This window comes from Dryobates pubescens, chromosome 20 (assembly GCF_014839835.1).
Source record: "Dryobates pubescens isolate bDryPub1 chromosome 20, bDryPub1.pri, whole genome shotgun sequence".
NCBI lineage: Eukaryota > Metazoa > Chordata > Aves > Piciformes > Picidae > Dryobates > Dryobates pubescens.
The window spans coordinates 5,318,521-5,340,206 of record NC_071631.1 but is presented as its reverse complement, the minus strand read 5'-3'; the positions used below and the strand labels follow the sequence as shown (position 1 = coordinate 5,340,206).

Sequence of the window (21,686 nt, the reverse complement as noted above, 5' to 3'; positions counted from 1 at the left end):
TGTTCAAGAGGGGATTGGACCTGGCACTTGGTGCCATGGTCTAGTCATGAGGTCTGTGGTGACAGGTTGGACTTGATGATCTTTGAGGTCTTTTCCAACCTTACTGATTCTATGATTCTGTGATTCAAATGCCAGGTCCTGCATTTGGCTCACAACAACCCCAAGCAACTCTATAGCCTTGGGGAAGTGTGGCTGGAAAGCTGTCTGGCAGAAAGGGATCTGGGGGTGCTAATGGGCAAGCAGCTGAATAGGAGCCAGCAGTGTGCCCAGGTGGCCAAGAAAGCCAGTGGCATCCTGGCAGGGATTAGAAATGCTGTGTCCAGCAGGAGCAGGGAGGTGATTGTCCTCTGGTACTCAGCTCTGGAGAGGCCACACCTCAAGTGTTGTGTCCACTTTGGAGCACCTCAATTCAAGAGAGATGTGGAGGTGCTGGAGCCAGTGCAGAGGAGGGCAAGGAAGCTGTGAAGGGTCTGGAGAATAAATCTGATGAGGAGTGACTGAGGGAGCTGGGGATGGTTAGTTTGGAAAAGAGGAGGCTGAGGGGAGACCTTATGGCTGTCTACAACTACATGAAAGGAAGTTGTAGAGAGGCAGAGAGGTTGGTGCTGGTCTCTTCTCACAGATAATTAGTGATAGAACAAGAGGGGATGGCCTCAAGCTACAACTGGGTAGGTGACCAGACTCCCTCAGCACACCCAGCGCTGTCAGCCTGGATTAGGGAACAGGGCTGCGAAGGGAACAAGAATATCCTGGTCACCTCCAGCAATACCATGGCATTGGCTTTGGGAAAGTGCTGCCAGCTCTGTTGGGGCATGTGTGCTGAGATAACAGCACAAAGGAGGCCTTGACTTGGTGAGTGACTCCCAAGGGCCAAACACTGGGCACGGGAGGGCATATTTGGATTAGTTATTGAAATGCAAAGTGCTGCCTCTGAGCAGCTCTAATCCCTCCACGCCTGGCAGAGGCACCTGTGGCCATGCCAAGGCTCTCTTGGCTCTGCAGACCAGGAGAAGACGTGTCTTGTTTCACCTCCTCCCCATCCCTAGGCCAGCCCCCAACACACCACTCACCAGGACAAGCTGATGAACCATAGCTGGGACAGAAGGGAAATCTCCATGGGACATCTCCACAGGATGGGGACCTGGACTTCTGGTCGGCAGAACAGTGCCAGTTACTTGTTGGCTTTCCTGGGCTGTCCAAGTCTCTTTGAGATGCTGCAGGGATGAAGCAAGGCAGGAAAGTGATGCCACCCAGCTGCCCAGGGTCTCAGAGGGCCACCAAAGCCAGTCACCACCACTCCTGTTCCTGCAGAAACAGCTCTTGCTTTACCTTAACAGGGCACGTTGGAGAAGGGGCAACTCACGGTCCCTGATGGGAGCAGCTGCAGGTTCTGTCTTCATTACAGCCCAGCAGATGGAGTGATGGCTTCCATAAAACCAGGGGAAAGGTTTTGTCATCATTAGCAGCTGGTGACAGTGAGTGCCCAATGAGCTGTGGCTGAAATACAGCTCGGGAAGGAGCGAGGCTCCAGCTCCGGCAGGGAGGGTCACCAGGCACCCAAGAAATCACAGAATGCCAGCATGGTGTGGGTTGGAAGGGACCTCTGGAGATCATCCAGTCCAACCCCCTGCTAAAGCAGGGCACCCACAGCAGCTTGCCCAGGATCACAATGGCCAGGGGCAGGGTTGCAATCTCTCCAGACAAGGAGACTCCACAACCTCTCTGGGCAGCCTGCTCCAGGGCTCCAGCAGCCAAAGAATTTTCTCCTCCACTTCAGAGGAGTTCTAGTTTGTGCCCACTGCCCCTTGTCCTGTCCCTGGGCACCGCTGACAAGAGTCTGGCCCCAGCCTCTTGCCCCCCACCCTTTAGCATTGCTGAGCATTGCTCAGATCCCCTCTGGGGCTGCTCTTCTCCAGGCTCAACAGCCCCAGGGCTCTCAGCCTTTGCTCCTCACAGAGATGCTCCAGTCCCTAAATCACCTCCCCTGGACTCTCTCCAGCAGTTCCCTGTCTCTCTTGATCTGGGGAGCCCAGAACTGGAGCCAGTACTCCAGATGTGTCTCCAGACATCAAAAGCATCTCTGGATGGATGAGCCACCAAGCTGGGCCCTGGTGTGTGCCCTGGGGCTGGGTGGGAACCAGGGAATCCTGCTGCTCAGAGCCACACAACCACCTTGCCAAAGGCTCCTTTTCTTATTTTTCAGCGAGCATTTCATCAGCAGCTTCCCAGTTTGGTCTGGTTTCAGGATTGGATATTTTCTGCACACACCACAGAGAGCAGGTGAGAAGAGACAGGAGGAGGTAGCAGTGGGACATCGCTGATGGTTTGGGGGCTACAGCTTTGCAGGGAAGCTGCTCTGGCATGGAGCTCCTCCCCAGCCGTGGCCCAGTGTCCCCAAACAGCCCCAAACTCCTCACAGCAGGAACTGGAGGCTGCAGGAGCCAGCCCTGCTTGTGCCCCAACACCTGGGGCACTGCCACCGACTGAGGTGTCCCTGGCCTCCAGGATGAGCTCCACAAGGCTTAAGAACAATGAGCTCATCCCCACACAGCCCTGCCAAGAGCTGCTCCATCAGCCCAGGGGTGATGTTCACACCCAGAGCCCTTCCCAAGTGCAGGTCTTGATTTCAATTTGCATTATTCTCCTTTTTATTATTTATCAGTAAAACGTAATTACCACATCCTGCACCAACCTTAATTAAAGATGAAAACCAGTCCTGACAAGTCAATTAGATTTCCCCCCACCACCACCACCCTCCTTGGTCTCCATTAAATTAAGACTCAAGTGTTACTGGAAGTGTTTCATATCACAACACATTTAACTGAAGGCTGCTGTGTAATAAATAAATCACAGCAGACAATGCAGGAGCTTCCTTCTTCTGAAGGCTCTTCTGACAACAGCATTTCACTCTCAGATGGGAAATGCACTGAAGAAGCTTCATCTTCCTCCAGAACACCTACCTGTTCCAGCACTGGGAAACTTCCACCAGAAGTCTTGCATGGAGTTGCGGAGATCTGACCTCTGCAGAAGTGCCACAGGGAGGTCTGAGCCCTGAGCTAGCTGGCAGGGCTTGCCTGGTCACAGAATCATAAGATCACCAAGTCCAACCAGTCTCTAACTCTACCAAGGCTGGTGCTAAACCATGGCCCTCAGCACCACATCTCTGCCTCTTTGAAACACCTCCAGGGATGGGGATTCAACTCCCTCCCTAGGCAGCCTGTGCCAGGCTTTGAGAACCCTTGCAGTGAAGAAGTTTCTAACGCCCAACCTAAACCTCCCCTGGGGCAACTTGAGGCCATTTCCTCTCACCTTATCACTTGGTCCTTGGAAGAAGAGACCAACCCCCACCTCACTCCAACCTCCTTCGAGGCAGTTGTAGAGAGCCAGAAAGTCTCCCCTCAGTCTTCTTTTCTCCATGCTCAACACCCCCAGTACCCTCAGCTGCTCCTCCCCAGCCCTGTTCTCCAGACCCTTCCCTAGCCTCATTGCCCTTCTCTGGACCTGCTCCAGCTTGTCAAAGTCCTTCTTGGAGTGAGGCCCTGAACACTGAACCCAGAACTGGAGGTGTTGCCTCACCAGTGCTGAGTACAGGGAGACAATCTGTAAAAATCTTTCCTGGTCCTGCTTGTCAAACTGTTCCTTCCACAGCTCCTGGGCTGAGAGCTCCCCACAGCAAGGCTCAGCAAGCCCAAGGCAACCCAGTCTCCTCTGTGCCATAGTTTTGCAGTCCTGGAAGCTGCCCTTGCAAATGTTCTCCCTTGAGAACCAAGCCACAGGTGACACTGGAGGTCTTCTCTTGGAGCTACCTGGGGGGGTACCTCCATCAGGGCTCCCAGCCAGGGCTCCTGGCTCAGCACCAGCAGAAAGAAACAATCCAGAGGCCATCACGAATTTGGAACATTTATTTATGCAACTGATTTTCTTCAAAGGAAAGAAAGCCCAAAAGAATAATAATTAAAGAGTTAAAGAAACAATTAACAACAGCTGGATGTGCGTGGTCCAGTCCGCACCGGCCGTCTCCCTCCTCCACCATCCCTCCCTCGGTCCCACACCGACCTCCTCCATGGGGGACCCACAGAAATCACAGAAAGGGTTTGAGTTGGAAGGGACCTTAAAGATCAGAGCACAGAACTAACCAGGTTGGAAAAAGACCTTGGAGATCATCAAGTCCAACCTCTCACCCAACCCCATCTAATCAACCAAACCACGGCACCGAGTGCCTCATCCAGGCTCTTTTTGAACACCTCCAGGGATGGTGACTCCACCGCCTCCCTGGGCAGCACATCCCAATGGCCAACCTCTCTTTCTGGGAAGAACTTCTTCCTACCATCCAGCCTAAACCTCTAGATGCCATCTCCCTGCCAGGGGCAAGGGACACCTCTTCCTAAACCAACCTGCTGCTACCAAGTCCCTTGGGCAGCAAGCTCTTGGATGGATGCTGCCAGTTGTATTTTGGGGGGGGGGGGGGGAGATCAGGGATCTTTCTTCTGCATATAAGCTAAAACTGTTCCATTTTGCTGTTTGTTTGGGGTTTGGTTTGGGTATTTTTTTTTCCCCTTGGGTTTGAAATTTTATTTTCTTGGTGTTGGTGGTTTGGGTTTGGGTTTTTTTTTTTGTTTTTTCCTTTAAAAAGAAGAAAAAAAAAACTAAAATAAAGCAGCACTCCAACCTGTAATACCAATAAACATCATCCATCTCAAAAGCAGTATTTATAGTTTCTCTAGATATTTCTATATATAGCTTTCTATGTACAGAATGGCCTCACCTCAACAGCAGAGGAGCATCTCAGTGGCTTGGGGTTTTTCTAGCACTTTGCTTCCAAAGTCTGCCCTTCCCAAGAGATGCCTCTCCCCGCCCCCCCACCCCAAAAAAAACCCACCCCAAAAACAAACCAAACCACCCCAGAGACATCCAGCAAGGAGATATCAAAGCCAAAAATAATCTTGCTTTTAAAACATATATACAGCTCCTCCTGGCTCTGCTGTCTCTTTGGGACTAAATGGGGGTTCAGTTCTCATGGTTTTAAGTCTTTCTGCCACCACTTTACTGGGGGATGCTCCCTCCCTCTGGACCATGGGAGGATGCAGGTGGCCCAGGCTCCTGGTACACCTGGGATGAAACAGCAGCATCCCTCCAATGCCCCCCAGGCTCCAGGGCTGGACAGTGTCAGCCTCATCCCATCCCTCAGGAATTTCAAAGGCTCAGCTCAGCCATTTTCATACAAAACCACACAATTTCTGCACCCTGGGACCTCCCTGCATCCACCACACAGCATCTGCCTGCAGGACCCTGAGACCTCCCTTCATCCACCACACAGCATCTGCCTGCAGGACCCTGAGACCTCCCTGCATCCACCACACAGCATCTGCCTGCAGGACCCTGAGACCTCCCTGCATCCACCACACAGCATCTGCCTGCAGGACCCTGAGACCTCTGCATCCACCACACAGTATCTGCCTGCAGGACCCTGAGACCTCTGCATCCACCACACAGCATCTGCCTGCAGGACCCTAAGACCTCCCTGCATCCACCACACAGCATCTGCCTGCAGGACCCTGAGACCTCTCTGCATCCACCACACAGCACCCTCCCTGCAGGACCCTAGGACAGCATGGACACATCTACAGAGAGATGGGGAGTGGGACATGGACATTAATTTATTCCAAGTCAAGGCTTGCAGTGTGAGTGCTGGTGCTGCCATGTACTCCTGTTGCCAGTTACTGCTGTAACTGGACCACTTTGCAGGCTCTGGTGGGGCAAAAAGCCTTCTTGGTCAGGAGATAGCATGGACACGCAGCAGGGTGAGACAGCAGGGATGGGAGGAAGGGGAAAGACGTTGTATAGCCCTTGGAATAAGTTATTGTCAGGCCATGTGAATTACTCAAGTGAGCACATGGGAAATCCAAGTGTCTGGGCAAAACCTCCTGATGCTCCTGAGATCCCCACCCCCAGGTGTTAGCAAGGCAGCAAGTGGGATATCATCTGAGGTGGAGAGAGGGCACAGATTGATCTTGCTGCTCTGCTCCACCCTTGGGAACATCTCCTGGGTTTGCTCACCCAGGGAGCAGCTCTTTTGGCCCCAGAGCCTTCATGCTGCAGTTTGGTCCAGTCAAATGGTGACTTCCAAAGCTTTCAGCCACGGTATGGATCTGAAGGCAACTCCCCAGGAAGAGGGATGCCCAGTGTCCAGGGCTGGCAGGGCAGGGAAGCTTCCCCTGCCCTGGGGGAATGGCACAGAAGGATGGGGGAGCATGGAGGATAGCAGAGGGATGAAGGATAGGGAAGAGATGAAGTGTGGTGGTGGGATGAAGGATGAGGGAGCCCACATGCAACCTGCAGCATGTGGAGGACACTTCCTCATCTGTTATCCTCCATTCCCACCCTTGAAATGACTGTGAAGGGTTCTGCCTGGCCCTCAAGACAGAAGCAACCTCCCCTCAGTTTGAGGCAGACCCCAGATAAGCATCCCTCTGGCTGCATTTTCCTGAGGCCATTTGCAGGGAGAGAAAACCCTGCCCACAGCTTGACTGCTGTGAGCAGAACCCCCTGCAATTAGCACAGTATCAGAAAAGTGACATCTCACACCCACCTGCAGCAGGATGAAGCCAAACAGCATCAGGTACCTTCAACCACTGGCCCCATATGCTTGTCCCCAGGTGGCATCAGGGGCATGGGGACCTCCTTGTGCCCAGCCCTGACGCAGTGCAACAGCTGACCCCATGCCAACGCCATCATCAAACCCAACCATCCCTCTCCACCCACCCCAGCAAAAGCCAAGCAGCACCAATGGGCAACTGCCTGGGGACAGCATCCAGGAGACACATAGGATGGACCTGAACTTCAAGGACTTTGGCTTAGGGCACCAAAGGTGTCTCATGTGCAGTGATTCACAAGGGAAGAGTTAAAAACAAACCTGTGGGATGGTGACTTTGGGTCAGCCCAAGAGGAATTCATTGGAGATGGAGAAGGTGGTGTGGAGATGGAGAAGGTGGTGTGGAGATGGAGAAGGTGGTGTGGAGATGGAGGAGAATCAGTGCTTGAAATGCTTTGCAAAGGCACCAGGAGGGGTCTGGGTGATTCCCTGCAGAGGGACACCAAGTGCCCAGCGTCCCCTGTGCCACAGAGTGAGCCCAGGCAGCCACTGAGCCCCAGCTCCCCATCTCCTATCCCTCATCCTCATTCTGTCTGGGGCTGGGTACACAAAGAACTCACAGAACTCAAAAAGCAAAGATCAGACTCATGGTGTGAACAGGCAGAAACTGAAGAGCTCCTCTCAGGGTCTTGCTCCAGCTCAGAATGACCTCACCAAGGACAAAACTTGCCAGCAGCCATCCAGGCTCCTCGAAGAGCAGCTTTAATTCCACGTACAGAAAGCAACATCTCTTCTCCAAATATCCATCCTTCCCAGCTGGGAAATGGCCTCAGCTCCTTCTGCCCTCCTCCTCCTCCTCTCCCTGGCTTCCTCTCCAGCTGCTTTAGAGATGCCCAGGCAGCGCCTTGGGGCCTCATCCTGCGCACACCAACCCCACAGCCACGACCCAAAGCGAGGCAGGGACAGGACGAGTCCCGGCATCCGACCCGTGGCTGCTCAGACAGGCTGGAGGCAGGAAGGAAAGCTGGAGAGCGGAGGATGAAGCTGGGGAGCAGCCATCACACCCCAACATCCTTCTGTTTTCCTTCAGCTGGTGTTTTGCTGGCGGCTCCTGCGCTGGTTCCCTCCTCTCCTCCAGCACTAACGCAACGTCCGAGCGCGAAGCGCGGTTGGCACCAGCCCTGCGCAAGCCCTTGCTGCCCCTCTCCTGGCGAGGTGCTATCTGGTCTCCAGGGACTCCAGGTATTCCAGTGCTATGTCATAGCAGAAGTGATACTGCTCCTGTTTGGAGAGAAGAGAGGGTGTTGTGAGCCCAGGTGTTCTGCTTCCCTTTTCCAGGCAAATTAGGCTTCGACAGCCCTAAGGAGCAGCCTGGGAAGGGTTCTGGGGACAAGTCACCTGCTGCTGGGGGCTGTCCCTCTCCTGTGCTCCCTGACACTCCTGCTGAAGCAACAGCCAGGGGAACCTCTGCTTTTGGCACACAACACCCACTGCTGTGGAGGGGGACGAGCCCTTCACCTGGATCCAAAGGCACTGCACACACCAAACCTTCTGCACTTTGGGGGCACGTAGCACTTCTGCTGCCCCGAAGGAAGGGCAGGCACTGTGACATCCCCTCACCAGGAGAAGAGAGCTTATTCCCTACACCAGGCTACAAACCAGGCAGCACCAGTGAGGGGCTCCCCAGAAGATACTCGACTCATGGAATCCCCCCACACCCCCACAGTGACTGACATCCATCTGTTGGAGCAGGTCCAGAGGGAGCCATGAAAATGATCAGAGGACTGAAGCACCACCCCTATGGGGACAGGCTGAGACAGCTGGGAGCTGTTCAGCCTGGAGATGAAAAGCCTCCAGGGAGACCTTAGAACAGCCTTCCGGTACCTGAAGGGGGCTAAAGGAGAGCTGGGGAGGGACTTTTGACAAGAACTTGGAGCGACAGGACAAGGGGCAATGAATTGAAACTAGAGCAAGGACATTTAGACTGGAGATTAGGAAGAAATTCTTTACAACAAGGGTGAGGAGACACTGGAACAGGTTGCCCAGGGAGGTTGTGGATGGCCCCTCCTGGAAGGTGTTCAAGGCAGGTTGGATAACGCCTTGAGATACTTAGTTTAGTGAGAGGTGTCTCTGCCCATGGCAGGGAGGGTGGAACTGGATGATCTTTAAGGTCTCTCCCAACCCAAACCATTCTATCATTCTGTTAACCATCAGATAGTGCAGAGCCATGGGAACAATGAATGGACTGTGGGGTCAGAAGTGTCTGAACTAAAGCCCCAGCCCTGAATCCAAGAGGTTTCTCTATTTGTGAGTTCAGTGGAGGCTGCACCCAGGGAATGTGCTCAGGAGAGAGCCCTGGCCTCACTGCCTCTGCTGGCCAGGGGCACCCTGCCCCGGCTGCCAGGACATTCCTCAGCACAAATCCTCTTGCTGCAGAGATTGTGGCCTGGGTGTTCGCTTTGCATGGGAGGAGAGGCGTGAAGGGAAGCCTCAGGAGCTTTCCCTTCCCAACATCCACATTTTCCAAGGGAAATGCCAAACAAAGGAGTGTTTTGGTGCTGAGGGCAAAGCCTGAGCTGCCTGTGACGGCTGGGCCAGAGCCAAGGGCTGGGAGTGGGAAAGCTTCTTCCTGAGCCCACAGCTGGGCTGGGCTCTCCCATCCTCTCCCTTTCCTGAGATAGCTGTGGACAGTGCCAGCATCTTCCCACCCTCTGCTCCTCTCCAGCTGCATGGCTGGCTGCTGGTTTATTCCTCAAACCACTGAAATGTGGTCTGTGAAGGTAGCCTCCTCCATCCTTGTCCTCCTCTATCTGACCTGTTCTTGGGCTGTTCTGTCCTTGTACAATCCACAGCACATCAAACAGGGGAGCTTAGACCCTAGAATCACAGAATGCATCAGGTGGAAAGGGACCCTTAAAGGTCACCTTGTTCAACCCCCCTGCAGTAAGCAGGGACATCCCCAACTACATCAGATTGCTCAGAGTCCCATCAAGCCTGACCTTGGATGTCTCCAGGGATGGGACCTTCATCCCTTGCCCTGGGCAACCTGTTCCAGTGTTAAAGCACCCTCATGGTAAAGAAGCCCTTCCTAATGTCCAACCTAAATCCACCCTGCTCTAGTTCCACACCACTGCCCCTTGTCCTAGTGCTACAAGCCCCTGGAAACAGTCCCCCTCCAGCCTTCTTCAGGTACTGGAAGACCACCTGAAGGGGACCTACAGGAAAGCTGGAGAGGGAAGTGCCCATTCATCCCCATGAAATGTAGCTCCTTCAAGCATCCAAAAAGCAAAACCACTCAGAGTGGGGCAGGGGGAAAAACTCCTCAGATCAGGTTTCTGATGCTGCTGTGAGCTCTGGGACATGGTGAGGGGGGACACCACCTGCCCAAACCCTCAGCAGCAGCAGAGGGATGGCAGCTTGAGCACCAGCAGGAAAATCCTGTTAGGCCTGGCGTGGGTGGGCAGCTGCTTGGGGACCACAGGTGGGAAAAAGGCAGAGAGGGAGAAGGGCTTCAAAGCCAGGAGGCTCTGAGAGCTTAGATTAAAAGCACAAAGTGCTTTTTGGATTAAGAAAAGGGATTGTTGCCATTTAGCATCACATAAAAACAACATCCCCTCCCCAGGCAGGCAGTGGGGGGAGACACAGGGGCAGCAGGGAAGGGCTCTGCACTGGCTGCTCTCCACTGGGCTGGGCCTCTTTACACCATGCAAGGATCTGACCCCTCAGTGACTCCAGGAGCTTGGGATTCCCAGAATAGATGGTTCAGGTTCATTTGAGGCTGGAGAATGCTCGTGTCCTGATGGGAAATGTGGCCTTTTGGGTTGGTTTGTTGTTGTTGTTGTTGTTTTAATACCTTTGCAATTTAGCCCAATGGGTTCGGTGGCTTCATGCTTGTCACATCAGCTTTCCATTATCTGCATCCCTCCCCCTGCTCCCCCCATCCCCTCCCTCACCTTCTCCTCCACTTTTAATTCCTAATGCAAATCACATCCCCTCCACAAAGCCATTTCATCTTGCAACTTAGGGATTTTATCATCTAAACAGGGTAAACATTTCTGGATGATTGCTTTGAAAACATTATGAGGCACCTGGATTCCTCCACCACAGGGACAGGGACACTCCTGCTCCATCCCCTGTCCTGACAGGGCACAAGCTGCTCACCCTGGTCCACCACCACCTCCAGCATCCCCACCATGAAACCTGGCTCCATCACTACCCCCAGCAGCTTGTCCCCCCCTTAATTTCACTCCAGATCCAACTCCCTCTTCTATTTCTAACAGGAATTTGTCTCATCCTTGGAGGATCCTTACTGCACCTTGGAGCTGCTCTCAGCAACACAAACACTCTGGGAAGCTGCAACGGTATCTCATGAGTGAAAGCCAACCTGCTTCAGTGCTCCTGGGAAAGTTTCCCAACAAGCCCAGCACCAACACCAAGGGCATGTCAGCACAGCAAGATGAAGGCAAGCTTCAGTGGAGGCTGATCTCAAGAGCTGCCTCTCTTCCCTGTCCACCCCAGCCCCAGGCATGGTGCTGGTGTGCTCACCAAGTCATGATCTGCATGAAGTGCTGATCACAGACTGCTTTGGGTTGGAAGGGACCTTAAAGATCATCCAGTTCCAACACCCCTGCCATGGGCAGGGACACTTCCCACTAGACCGGGTTGCTCAAGGACTCATCCAACCTGGCTTTGAGCACTTCCAGGCTTGGAGCCTCCAGGGCTTCTCTGGACAACCTGTTCCAGAGCCTCACAACCCTCAGGGAGAACAATTTTTTCCTAATGTTTCACCTGAATCCAACCAGTTTGAGGCTACTACCTCTCGTTCTGTCACTCCATACCTCCACCAGAAGCCCCTCTCTAGCTTTCCTGTAGCCCCTTCAAATCCTGGAAGGCTGGTCTCCCCAGAGCCTTCTCTTCTCCTTCATCAGAAGCCCCTCTCTATCTCTCCTGTATCCCCCTTCAAATCCTGGAAGGCTGCTCTAACATCTCCCCAGAGCCTTCTCTTCTCCATGTTGAAGAACCCAAACTCCCCCAGCCTGTCTTCACAGCAGAGGTGCTTCAGCCCTCTGAGTCCCTCATGCTACAAAGGATTTGGGATGGAAAATTTGGGGAGGTCAGCATGCTCCATGTCCTCTCCTCCCTGCCAGAGGGATGCACAAGGACCAGCAGCCAGGGTGGACCCTGGCAGTGTTTGGTGCTTACCAAGGTCTCTACCATATTTGGCTTGTAGTTGCGGAGGGTCTTGGCAGCATAGAAGACGTCTGCCATGTTGTGGCACTTGATCATCTCCAGGATCATGGTGGAGGCACAGAAGGTGCCACTCCGGCCACCTCCGTTCCTGGGGGGAGAAACACACAGCTGGGTGGTGAGAGGATGGCATTCAGAGCACCTTCCTGCTCCCTGGAAGTCCCCCTTCCTCTATCCATCCGGGCATCCCAGGAGATGTCCTGGAAGAGGAACTCAAGCCCTAAAGTCCTCCTAAACCAGGGGACCTGAGGCAGACCCATGTGGTGGCAGAAGCTGTGGTCCTGCCCTCTGGTCCTCACAAGAGCCACACAGAGCATGAAAACACCTTTTTGGCTCATTGGGGCTGGATCTGGGATATCTGGGCTCAGTGTCCAGCCCTGCCATGGACTGATTCCTCACATGACCTTGAGGAAGTGATCCTCTCCCTCTACCATCCTCTTCCCATCTGCAGGGTGACCCAGGGCTGATGACCTGTGGGGTAGTGCTTGCCTGGAAGAACCACCCCACATCTCCTCCAGCTCACTGGCTACAGTCCCCTGTTCTGGCCTGAAGCCATCCCACACCACCCCAGCAAAGGGGATGGGGAAAGGAAGAGAGAACCTGAAGGCAGTGGATCATAAAGCATGTTCCCAAATTACCCTTGGGCTAATGAAGGCAGACAAGGCTGTAATTAATTTTTGATTAAAGGCTTCCCTGCTGTCTGCACCAACCTAGGAACGTGCTAGGTTCCAGCCAAGGAGACCACTCCTGGGACATGGTGACAGGACCGGGACCTCTGCCAAGCCCTGCTGCAAGGCAAGGGGGCTGGGGTGAATGGCAGGGTTCTGCTAGCAGCTGTCACCTGTGATGAGCATCCATCACACCAGGGAGGCTTGACCTGGTGACCAGAACTCATGTTGTGGGAGAGACTTCCAAGGCAGTGGTGGAGTCTCCAGCCGTGGAGGGGTTCCAGAGCTGCAGAGATGCGGTGCTGAGGGCCATGGTTTAGTGGTGACCTGGCAGTGCTGGGTTAATGGTTGGAATGGATGATCTGAAAGGTCTCTTCCAACCACAACCATTCTATGATTCTATCTGGGGACAAAGGCACCCTGGTGAGGGCTTTTTAGAGGAGTTCCAGGTGGAACTGTGGAGATGGGAGCTGGGGGCATCTCCCTCCACACAGTAGCTCACTCCCCTCCAGCAGACACTCACAAGCAGTGCACCACGGTCCTGCCATCACCACTTTCCTTCTGCCACCTCTCCACTTGGGCCAGGAGGTGCAGGAAGGACTTCTTGGAGTCTGGGGTGTCTCGGTAGGCTGACCACCGGAGGTACTGGAAATGCCGGACCATCAGGTGCCCCTCCTGCAACTAGAGAAGCAAACCTCGTCAGCCTGACCCCATGGGCTGCCCTCATTTGCCTCCACTGGAGGCTTGATGGAGGACAAGAGGAGTTTGGAAGCATCAAGAGTACAGCAAGAGAGTAAAACCCCTTCCTGGTGCTCCAAGCTGGGTGGTTCAGCTCCACACTGGTTCCACAACCTCATCCTGCCTGGGGGAAAGCTCCACTGGCAGGGTTTATCCTAACTCACAGCATCTTGGGCTGTCTCTCTATCTCCCAAAACCCTTTACCAGACCCTTGAGCCTCCCCAAGGCTTCTCCATCACGTCCTTGTCCTGCATGCAGAAGATCCCAGAGGATGTGGTTCTGCTGTGCTTGCTGTAAACCAGGAAGCTTTAGAGAAGCTGCCCAGTCACAGAGGCAGTAGAGGTGCACCTTAACACCCTGGTAATATGGTTAGCTCTGAGGGCTAATCTGGTTAGCAGGCTGCAGGAGGAGGATTGGACCCACAAAGCTAAACGAGGCCAGGCTTTAGCCAGGCAGATGTGGAGCTCTTGCTCAGAAGTTCTCAGAGCTTCAGGAGTAGCAGATGGGATGAAACCACAGCTCCCACACTCCAGCCGCTTCTCAGAGCTCAGCAGCACTCACATTGGGAGCAGGCAGTGAAGGAGAAAGTGGGGATCAGAATCAGATGAAGGATCTTCAGCTCTAGAGGGTTCTGTCCACCCAATTTCAGCTGGCTGAGGAACAGGGCAAGCACCAGACCTGCTCCAACCAGCAGGACCTGGAATTCCTGTGGCTCTGCCCGGGGAACGGGTGCTGGCGGAACACGGTGCCCACCCCAGCACGCCTCAGACATGTGAGAGCTTTCCTGCTCCTTTTTGGGAGCTCCAGTGTGGGCTGATGACGTGGCTGAGATGAGTTGACCTCCTCAGGCTCAAGGTTTTGCTGCCAGCTGGAAGCCAGGAAGGCAGAGGCGGAAGATGAAACATAAGCAGAGTTAAAACAGGAGACAACTCCGGCAGCCCAGGAAGGAAAGCTCTGGGACACATTTTGAAGCTCAGGTGAAGGCTCTGTCTAGCTCTGGAGGACTTGTGACACACACCAACGCCTCCTTCCCCTCCAGCCAGCAGGGCTTGGCAAGAAGCATCTCCTTGCACCTCCCAGCACTCTTCCAGGGATCTGCTCCCTGGGGAAATCTCTTCTTAGCTCCAGGGTTTTCAGTCACACTGCATTTTAACTCGCTGTGGGGTGTGTTCTGCCACCTGAGAGCACAGCACACGTGGGGAAAGACACTGTGCTGATACCCAGGGCGTGCCAGATGCTCCCATGAGGAGCACAACCCAAAGCCCTCTTTGTGTTCAGAGTCCAGATAATCAGGATTTATCTCCTTCAGCCCCAGCTCCCACACTGAAGCACCTTTACCAGCTGGGCCATCACCCAAGCCATTTGCACCCTATCCCAAGCTCCCTAAGTCCCATCTGTTCAAGGACCTTCACTGGGACATTGGCCTCAGCCTCTCAGTAACCCTCAGGAGATTTAAAGTCTCCACAGCTGCCAACTCTTGACAGCTGGTTTTGTAGCTAAACCAGCTTTTACCCCACATACAGCTCTGCACCCTCCCAGGCTCTTCATCACCATCCCTGTTCCTCCTCTATTCCATCATGTTTCTCTTCATTGAAGGGCAAGATGAACCAGTCAAGAGTCAATGCAAGAAGGACAAGAGGTGAAAACCTGTGCAGATCTTCCCACCCTTCAGCAAAAGGGCTCTGCTGGTGCCAGGGGAGCTGCTGTGCCCATGTGGAGAGTCTCCATGCTGTGATACATGCATGGCAAGGCAGAGTTGGACCTCCAGGCAGGATGAGAAAGGTCTTCCTACAGAGTTATCCAACATCTTGAAAGAAGCTGTGAACTCCAGAGAGGCTGGATGAAGCCAAGAGCATTTTATAGGCTCCATTTTGCCAGGAGGAGATGGATTAGGCTGAAGGAGACACCAGCACCCACAGCCCCATTCAGTTAGTTTGCATGGAGAATTCCCTGGCCAGGCAACAACAAGCTCTAGGACTGCAGACACATCATCCTTCTGCTCTCCAAAGAAGTTCTTCACTCGTTTGAAGAAGCTCTTGGTGATGCCCCAGTCCTTCCCCAAAAGCAATCCACCCCCTGCAGGTGACCTCACCCAGCCATGACTTCCACACTGAGAGATGCTTGGGTGGCAGCTGGACACACACACACAGAGACAAGCATGGAGCCCCCTGAGCCCACCCTTCCCTGGCAAGGAGCCAGAGGAGAGCTCCTCACCCGTGTGAGGTTCTGCACTCGGAAGAGCCGGGACACGATGTCCTCGTCTGCTGCTCCAGACACATACTCCACCTCCATGGGACCATACTGCTGGAGTCCTGGCTCAGGCCAGTACTGCAAACAGGGCTGTGGAGAGAAGAAGTGCAGCTCACCATGACTGGAACATGAGGAAGGGACATCACAGATCATAGGCAACATGGAGTGGTGGGTGCTGGATACCAAGAGGGTCTTCTGGCACAGGAGTTGGTCCCAGGGTAGGATGCTGGCCCCACCATGCTCTTACTCACACAGGCCTCACTCACACTGCTGGATGGAGGATCCCTCAGCTTGTTGAGGGATCAAGCTGAAAGGTCACATCCATCCCTAGCATCCACATAGCCCTCTGCCTGCTGCATGAACACAACAGCTGATGCTCCTGGAGATGGACTTGGCTGGTACAGGAGGCTGCAGGACAGGCAGGACAGCCTGAGCAGGCTCAGGTCTGGTACTGCACAATGATGGTGCAGGGCTTGGCTGCTCCAAGTCTGCTTTCAGACCCCACTGGCTTCAGAAGCTGCTCTGCCATCAGCAGTAACAAAGGGCCTGGGGGTGTTGACAGCCAGCTGAACATGACACATCATGTGTCCAGGTGGCCAAGGTGGTCAACAGCATCCTGGCCTGGATCAGCAACAGTGTGGCCACAGGACTAGGGCAGTGATTGTCCCCCTGTACTGGGCACTGGTGAGGCCACACCTTGAATACTGGGCTCAGTTTTAACGTCCTCATTCCAAGAAGGACATTGAGGTGCTGGAGCATGTCCAAAGAAGGGCATTGAAGCTGATCAAGGAGCTGGAGAACAGGGCTGGTAAGGAGCAGCTGAGGGAATTGGGGTTGGAGACACATGGGGCTTGGTCTCTCCTCCTTAGTAACAAGTGATAGGACAAGAGCAAACAGCCTCAAGTTGCACCAAGGGAGGTTTAGGTTGGACATGAGGAACAATTTCTTCCCCCAAAAGATTGTCAAGCCCTGGAACAGGCTGCCCAAGGCAGTGGTGGAGTCCCCATCCCTGCAGGAGCTCCAAAGCTGTGGAGATGTGGTGCTGAGGGACATGGTTAGGCACCTGGCAGTGTTAGGTTCACAGTTGGAGTTGATGACCTTAAAGGTCTTTTTCAACCTAAAGGATTCTATGAACAGCACCATGGGCTGCTAGTCCACTCCCCCCAAGCCCACAGCATCCCACCAAGTGAGAACAACCCCAGCCTGCAGGCCAGGAGGAGCCTGTGGAAGCAAATCCTGCTTGGCCTCCAGGCCTCCAGCAGGGCGCTGACAGCTGGCTCAGTGCGTGGGGCAGGAACAGGACTGCTTTTAGAGGGTGACAGCTGGGAAACCAGCATGGACACAAAATATATGATGTTTGTCACCAGACTTCAGCAGGGCATTTAGCATCCCAGGCTGTCCAACGGCTTGGGCCTCGCTGCACGGCGAACGTGGCGGAGAAATAATTGGTTATTAATAGAGGCCATAAATCTCCAGCAGCTCTCAGCCTTCCAGACTCACAGCTGTAATTTGGATATTAAAACTTCCTTCAGAGAAATGAAGTTCAAGTGAGGGATATAGCCTCCAAAGTCACCTTTTGGAGCTGCCTGCTGTAAAGGTTGATTTATTACCTGTTGGTCCTAAACTGGTAAACATTTAAGACCCAGCTGATATTGTAGCACAGACATCCCCTGAAGAATAGGTGACCAGAGAGGGAGGCAGGGCTGAGTAATGAAGAAAAAACATAGGATCACAGAATTGGTTTGGGTTGGAAAAGACCTTTTAAGATCATCGAGTCCAACTGTCAACCTAGCACCACCATAGCCATTAAACCACGTCCCAGAGTGCCATGGCCACAGGTTTTCTGGATCCTGCCAGGGATGGTGACTCCACCACCTCCCTGGACAGCCTGTTCCAATCCCTGACCACTCTTCCAGTAAAGACATTTTTGCTGAAATCCAACCTAAACCTCCCCTGGTGCAATCTGAGTCCATTTCCTCTCATTCTGTCACCTGAAACAAGGGAGAAGAGACCAACCCACCCCTGCGTCCAACCTTTCAGGGAGTTGTAGAGAGCCAGAAGGTTTCCCCTTGGCCTCCTTTTCTCCATGATCAACAACCCCAGTTCCCTCAGCTGCTCCACACCAGACCTGTTCTTCCTAAGTTCCAGTCTAATCCTATTCTCCCTCAGCTTCAAACCATTCCCCCTCATCCTGTCTCTTAGATACCTTCATGCCAAGTCCCTCCATAGCCTTCCTGTAGGATCCCTTCAGGTATTGGAAGGCAGCTAGAAGGTCCCCCTAGAGCCTTCTCCTCTCCAGGCTGAACACCCCCAGCTCTCTCAGCCTATCCTCATAGCAGAGGTGCCCCAGCCCTTGGGGATCATCTTTGTGGCCATCTTCTGGACTCTCTCCAACAGTTCTGTGACCTTCTCATGATGAGGACACCAGAACCAGTTCTGCAGAGAGGGTGGAGTTTAAAAGGTTGATAGAACATCATTGAGCTTCCTGGTTTGGGTTCTAAAGGTTCACTCCATAGCTCTGTCCATATCCAGCATGGTTATATAGACAAATAAACACCAGTTTGTTTCACACCAGTCAGTGCTGAGGGCTGCAGCCCTCTGCATCCTTGCAGGGAGCGTTTTGGGTCATTTACATCAAGTATCTGATCTCAACTCATAAGCCTGCTAATGAAGTCTTCTCCAGACATCCATTAGGAGTCCATAATGCTAATTTTATGTAAAGATCCAGTATGTTTCCTCATTGAATTACCATTACAGACCTGCAGCTGACTTTTATATCCACTCTGGTGGCAGTAAGGCCTTCCAGGTGTCTATCTGGGAAGTGGTGCGCCAGGAGAGGGAGGCTGAGCATAGCCCTTAACTCCCCAGCTTCTGTTGCCTCTCTCTAGGGTGACAGAAAACATGTCCCCTCCAATTCAGCACATCCCATTGCACCATAAAACCCAGAGGGCAGCCACTTTGCAGCAGGGTGGTTTATAAAGCAGGATTCACAAGCCACCAGTGTCTTTGGAAGATGAATGTGGGACAGCTCCAGTGCTTCGGTTTCCCCCTTGTAAGAGGATAAAAATCAGACTTTCACAACAAGGTTACACTTGTCACTAACTTTCTGTCTTCCTGTGGTCATCAGCAAAGACTGTGGCACAGCAAAGCAACACAGTGCCAACACCAATGCCACCACTGTGCCCAACACCAATGTCAAAAGCAAGGCAAAGGCCATCATCAAGGCCTACATCATTGCCAGCACCAGTGCCAAGGAAACACCAAGGCCAATGTCCAAGCCAACAACAATGTCAATGCAACACAGCCAGGCTGGTTTGCTTCTTTGCTGCAGCCAGTCCCAGACTTCTCCCAGGAGAAGGAGCTGAGTGAGCAAGGCACAGGCTGCAGCACTGCCAAGGTGGTGAGGACAGAGTAGGGCAGGGCTACCAGGATGAGGGAGGTTCTCCTCCCTCTATGCTCTGCCCTGGTGAGGCCACGTCTGGAATACCGTGTCCAGTTCTGGGCCACTCAGTCCAAGAAGGACCTCAGGGAACTGGTTCCAAAAGTCCAGAACTGAGGCACAAAGATACTGAAGGCAGGGGAACATCTCCCTGCGGAGGAGAGGCTGAGGGAGCTGGGGCTTGGAGCAGAGGAGCCTGAGGCATGACCTCGTTCATGTTGATAAAGATGTGCAGGGCAGTGGCGGGAGGATGGAGCCAGGCTCTGCTCAGGGCTGCCCAGTGACAGGACAAGAGGTGACAGGTACAAGGTGGAGCAGAGGAGGTTCCACGTGAGTATAAGAAAAGCTTTTTCACTGAGGGTGCCAGAGCACCGGAGCAGGCTGCCCAGAGAGGTTGTGGAGTCTCCTTCTCTGGAGACACTCCAAACCTGCCTGGATGCCTTCCTGTGCAACCTATTCTAAGTGATGCTGCTCTGGCAGGGGCGGCTGGACTACATGATCCTTCGAGGTCCCTTCCAACCCCAACATTCTGCGCTGCTGTGGGGCTGGCAGCACTCACCCAGGCAGAGTTGGACTGGTTGAGCTGGTTGAGCATGACGATGGAAGTGCAGCCGTAGTCATAGACCAGGCGCCAGAAGTCGGTGGTGGTGTTCTGCAGCGGGTGCAGGGTGACGATGAAGGCAGCGCTCTTGGTGTAGCTCTGTGCAGAGGGAAGGACAAGCACCATTAAGCACGTGGAGACAGCACTGAGCTAACTGCTGTCACACCCCAAAAACCCAGTGCAGCCAGAAGATATGTGGCACCAAACCAGATCTTCTCCATGCTTAAGCAGAGCTGGCTTCCCCGGCACAGCCTTGGACCCTCCATGCCCTGGTGCTGTAGGAACAGGCCTAAGTGATGCCTGTCCTTGGTCAGGATGAAAGCTCCAGCTCTCTGCTCTCACTGCAAGGGGTATTTTGCAGAACTAAGTAGGGAAATGATGTCACCTTTGAGCCAAGAACATGAGAAGTCCTGGCTGCCAGATGGCCCCAGCCCCCAGCTCTGCACCCTGGCCCTGAGTAAAAGCATCACCCATAGCATCATTCCACCCACAGTGTCTCAACACTGCTGAGTACCAAGAGCAGCTAGGAGACAACCACTGACCTGAGCTCAGTGGGATTTTGGGGAGAAGAGGAAATCTCCTAATGCAAGACCTCAGAGACAGCAAGAGGAAAGGGAGGAGGAAAAGAAAAAAGTTCTGTACATCTCATTGGTGCTTTGAATGAGTTCTGTCCCCTTGGTCATTCTGACCCAGCTTGCCAAGGGACTGGGAGCCCACAGCCCAGCTCAACTCCTTCTCAATCAGACTTTTAAATTAACAGACCTAGCTCAAGCCTCCTCAGATACAGGAACAGAGCTGAGAACGTTCTGTGCCCAGGAATTAGCTCCACTCTCTGCTAACAAGGAGTCCTCAGGCTGCTGCAAACCTCATTCAGCTCATGGAAATCACAGGATCATTAAGGCTGGAAAAGACCTCTAAGATCATCAAGTCCATAGCTAAACCAGACAGCACCATGGCCATTAAACCATGACCCCAAGTGCCATGTCTACATGTTTTTTGACCAGCTCCAGGGATGGTGGCTCCACCACCCCCTTGGGCAGCCTGTTCCAATCCCTGACCACTCCTGCAGGAAAGAAATTTTTCCTCATCTCCGAACTAAACCTCCCCTGGAGCAACCTGAGGCCATTTCCTCTCATCCTGACACTTGTTACTAGGGAGAAGAGACCAACCTCCACCTGGCTTCAAGCTCTTTTCAGGACTTCTGGAGAGTCAGGTCTCCCCTCAGCCCCCTCTTCTCCAAACTAAACGACTCCAGCTCCCTCAGCTGCTCCTCAGCAGACCTGTTCTCTAGACCCTTCAACACCTTTATTGAACCTGTGCATGGGGCAGCAGTGAGACCCCTGGCTCTTGATGAGAGCTCCTTGCCCTCAGGAAGGGTAAGAAGTGAAGTGAAGGAAGTTTCATTGAGCATGGACCAGGCAACCTTGGCACCTGCAGCCCCTTGGCAATGGTGGGCACAGCAGTGGGCACAGAGCAGGGCTAGCACCGGCACTGCACTCAGCACCAGTGATGGGCAGCACAGATGACAGATGGACAAACTGACTGAGCTAACCACTTTGGTACTTCATAAATGAGACTTTTGAGGGGTTTCTCCCAAAAAGAGGGAAAAGGGCTTTATCCCTTCAGCAAGAATTGCATCCAAAGGGCTTTTTCCAACTCTTATTTTCTTTTCCCCTGGCCCTGTAGCAGAGATGAAGGGAGGCTCAGTGATGTATAAAAATAAACTGGATATGCACACAGCAAGCAAGCTGAAAACAAAGCTCCCATCCCCAGGCTGCCAAAGCCTGCAGCCCAGTGGGTGCAGCTCCTCAGCAGCCACCTCCACCTCACAACCTGCTTTTTGCTGCAAGAGCAGGTACCAGGGAGAAGATAGCTGCACAAAGGCACAAAGTGACAAATCCCCCAATGGGGGGAAAATAGCTGGGCTCATTCTGGTGCTGAGGGTTCAGAGAAGGTGCCCTGGGTGTGGTGGGGCTCAGCAATGCCCATGCAAAGCACCCAGCTAGTTTCAAGGAGAGGAAAGTGGGCTTGGTGATAAATGACCTATTGCTCAGTGTGGGCTCAGAGCCCATTGAGTCCTCTCTGCTCTGCTGTGGGGTCATCAAAGGTAGGACATAGCTTTCCTACCACAGGTGTCAGTTCTGACCACAC

At 53.4% G+C, this 21,686-nt stretch overlaps 1 protein-coding gene across 4 annotated transcripts in view; it reads right to left on the bottom strand.

Moving 5' to 3' along the window:
* Window positions 1-4,880: 4,880 nt before the first annotated feature.
* The window catches only part of PTPRU (protein tyrosine phosphatase receptor type U), a 72,417-nt gene continuing 55,611 nt past the window's right edge, over window positions 4,881-21,686 (bottom strand). For all 4 annotated transcript variants that reach the window (XM_054170333.1, XM_054170334.1, XM_054170335.1 and 1 more), the window contains 5 exons: window positions 19,494-19,634; window positions 15,460-15,585; window positions 13,031-13,188; window positions 11,795-11,930; window positions 4,881-7,873 (listed from right to left, as the gene is read on the bottom strand). In XM_054170333.1, the coding sequence (XP_054026308.1) occupies window positions 7,811-7,873; window positions 11,795-11,930; window positions 13,031-13,188; window positions 15,460-15,585; window positions 19,494-19,634 (624 nt within the window). In that variant the 3' untranslated portion in view covers window positions 4,881-7,810. The remainder of the gene's footprint in view (window positions 7,874-11,794; window positions 11,931-13,030; window positions 13,189-15,459; window positions 15,586-19,493; window positions 19,635-21,686) is intronic.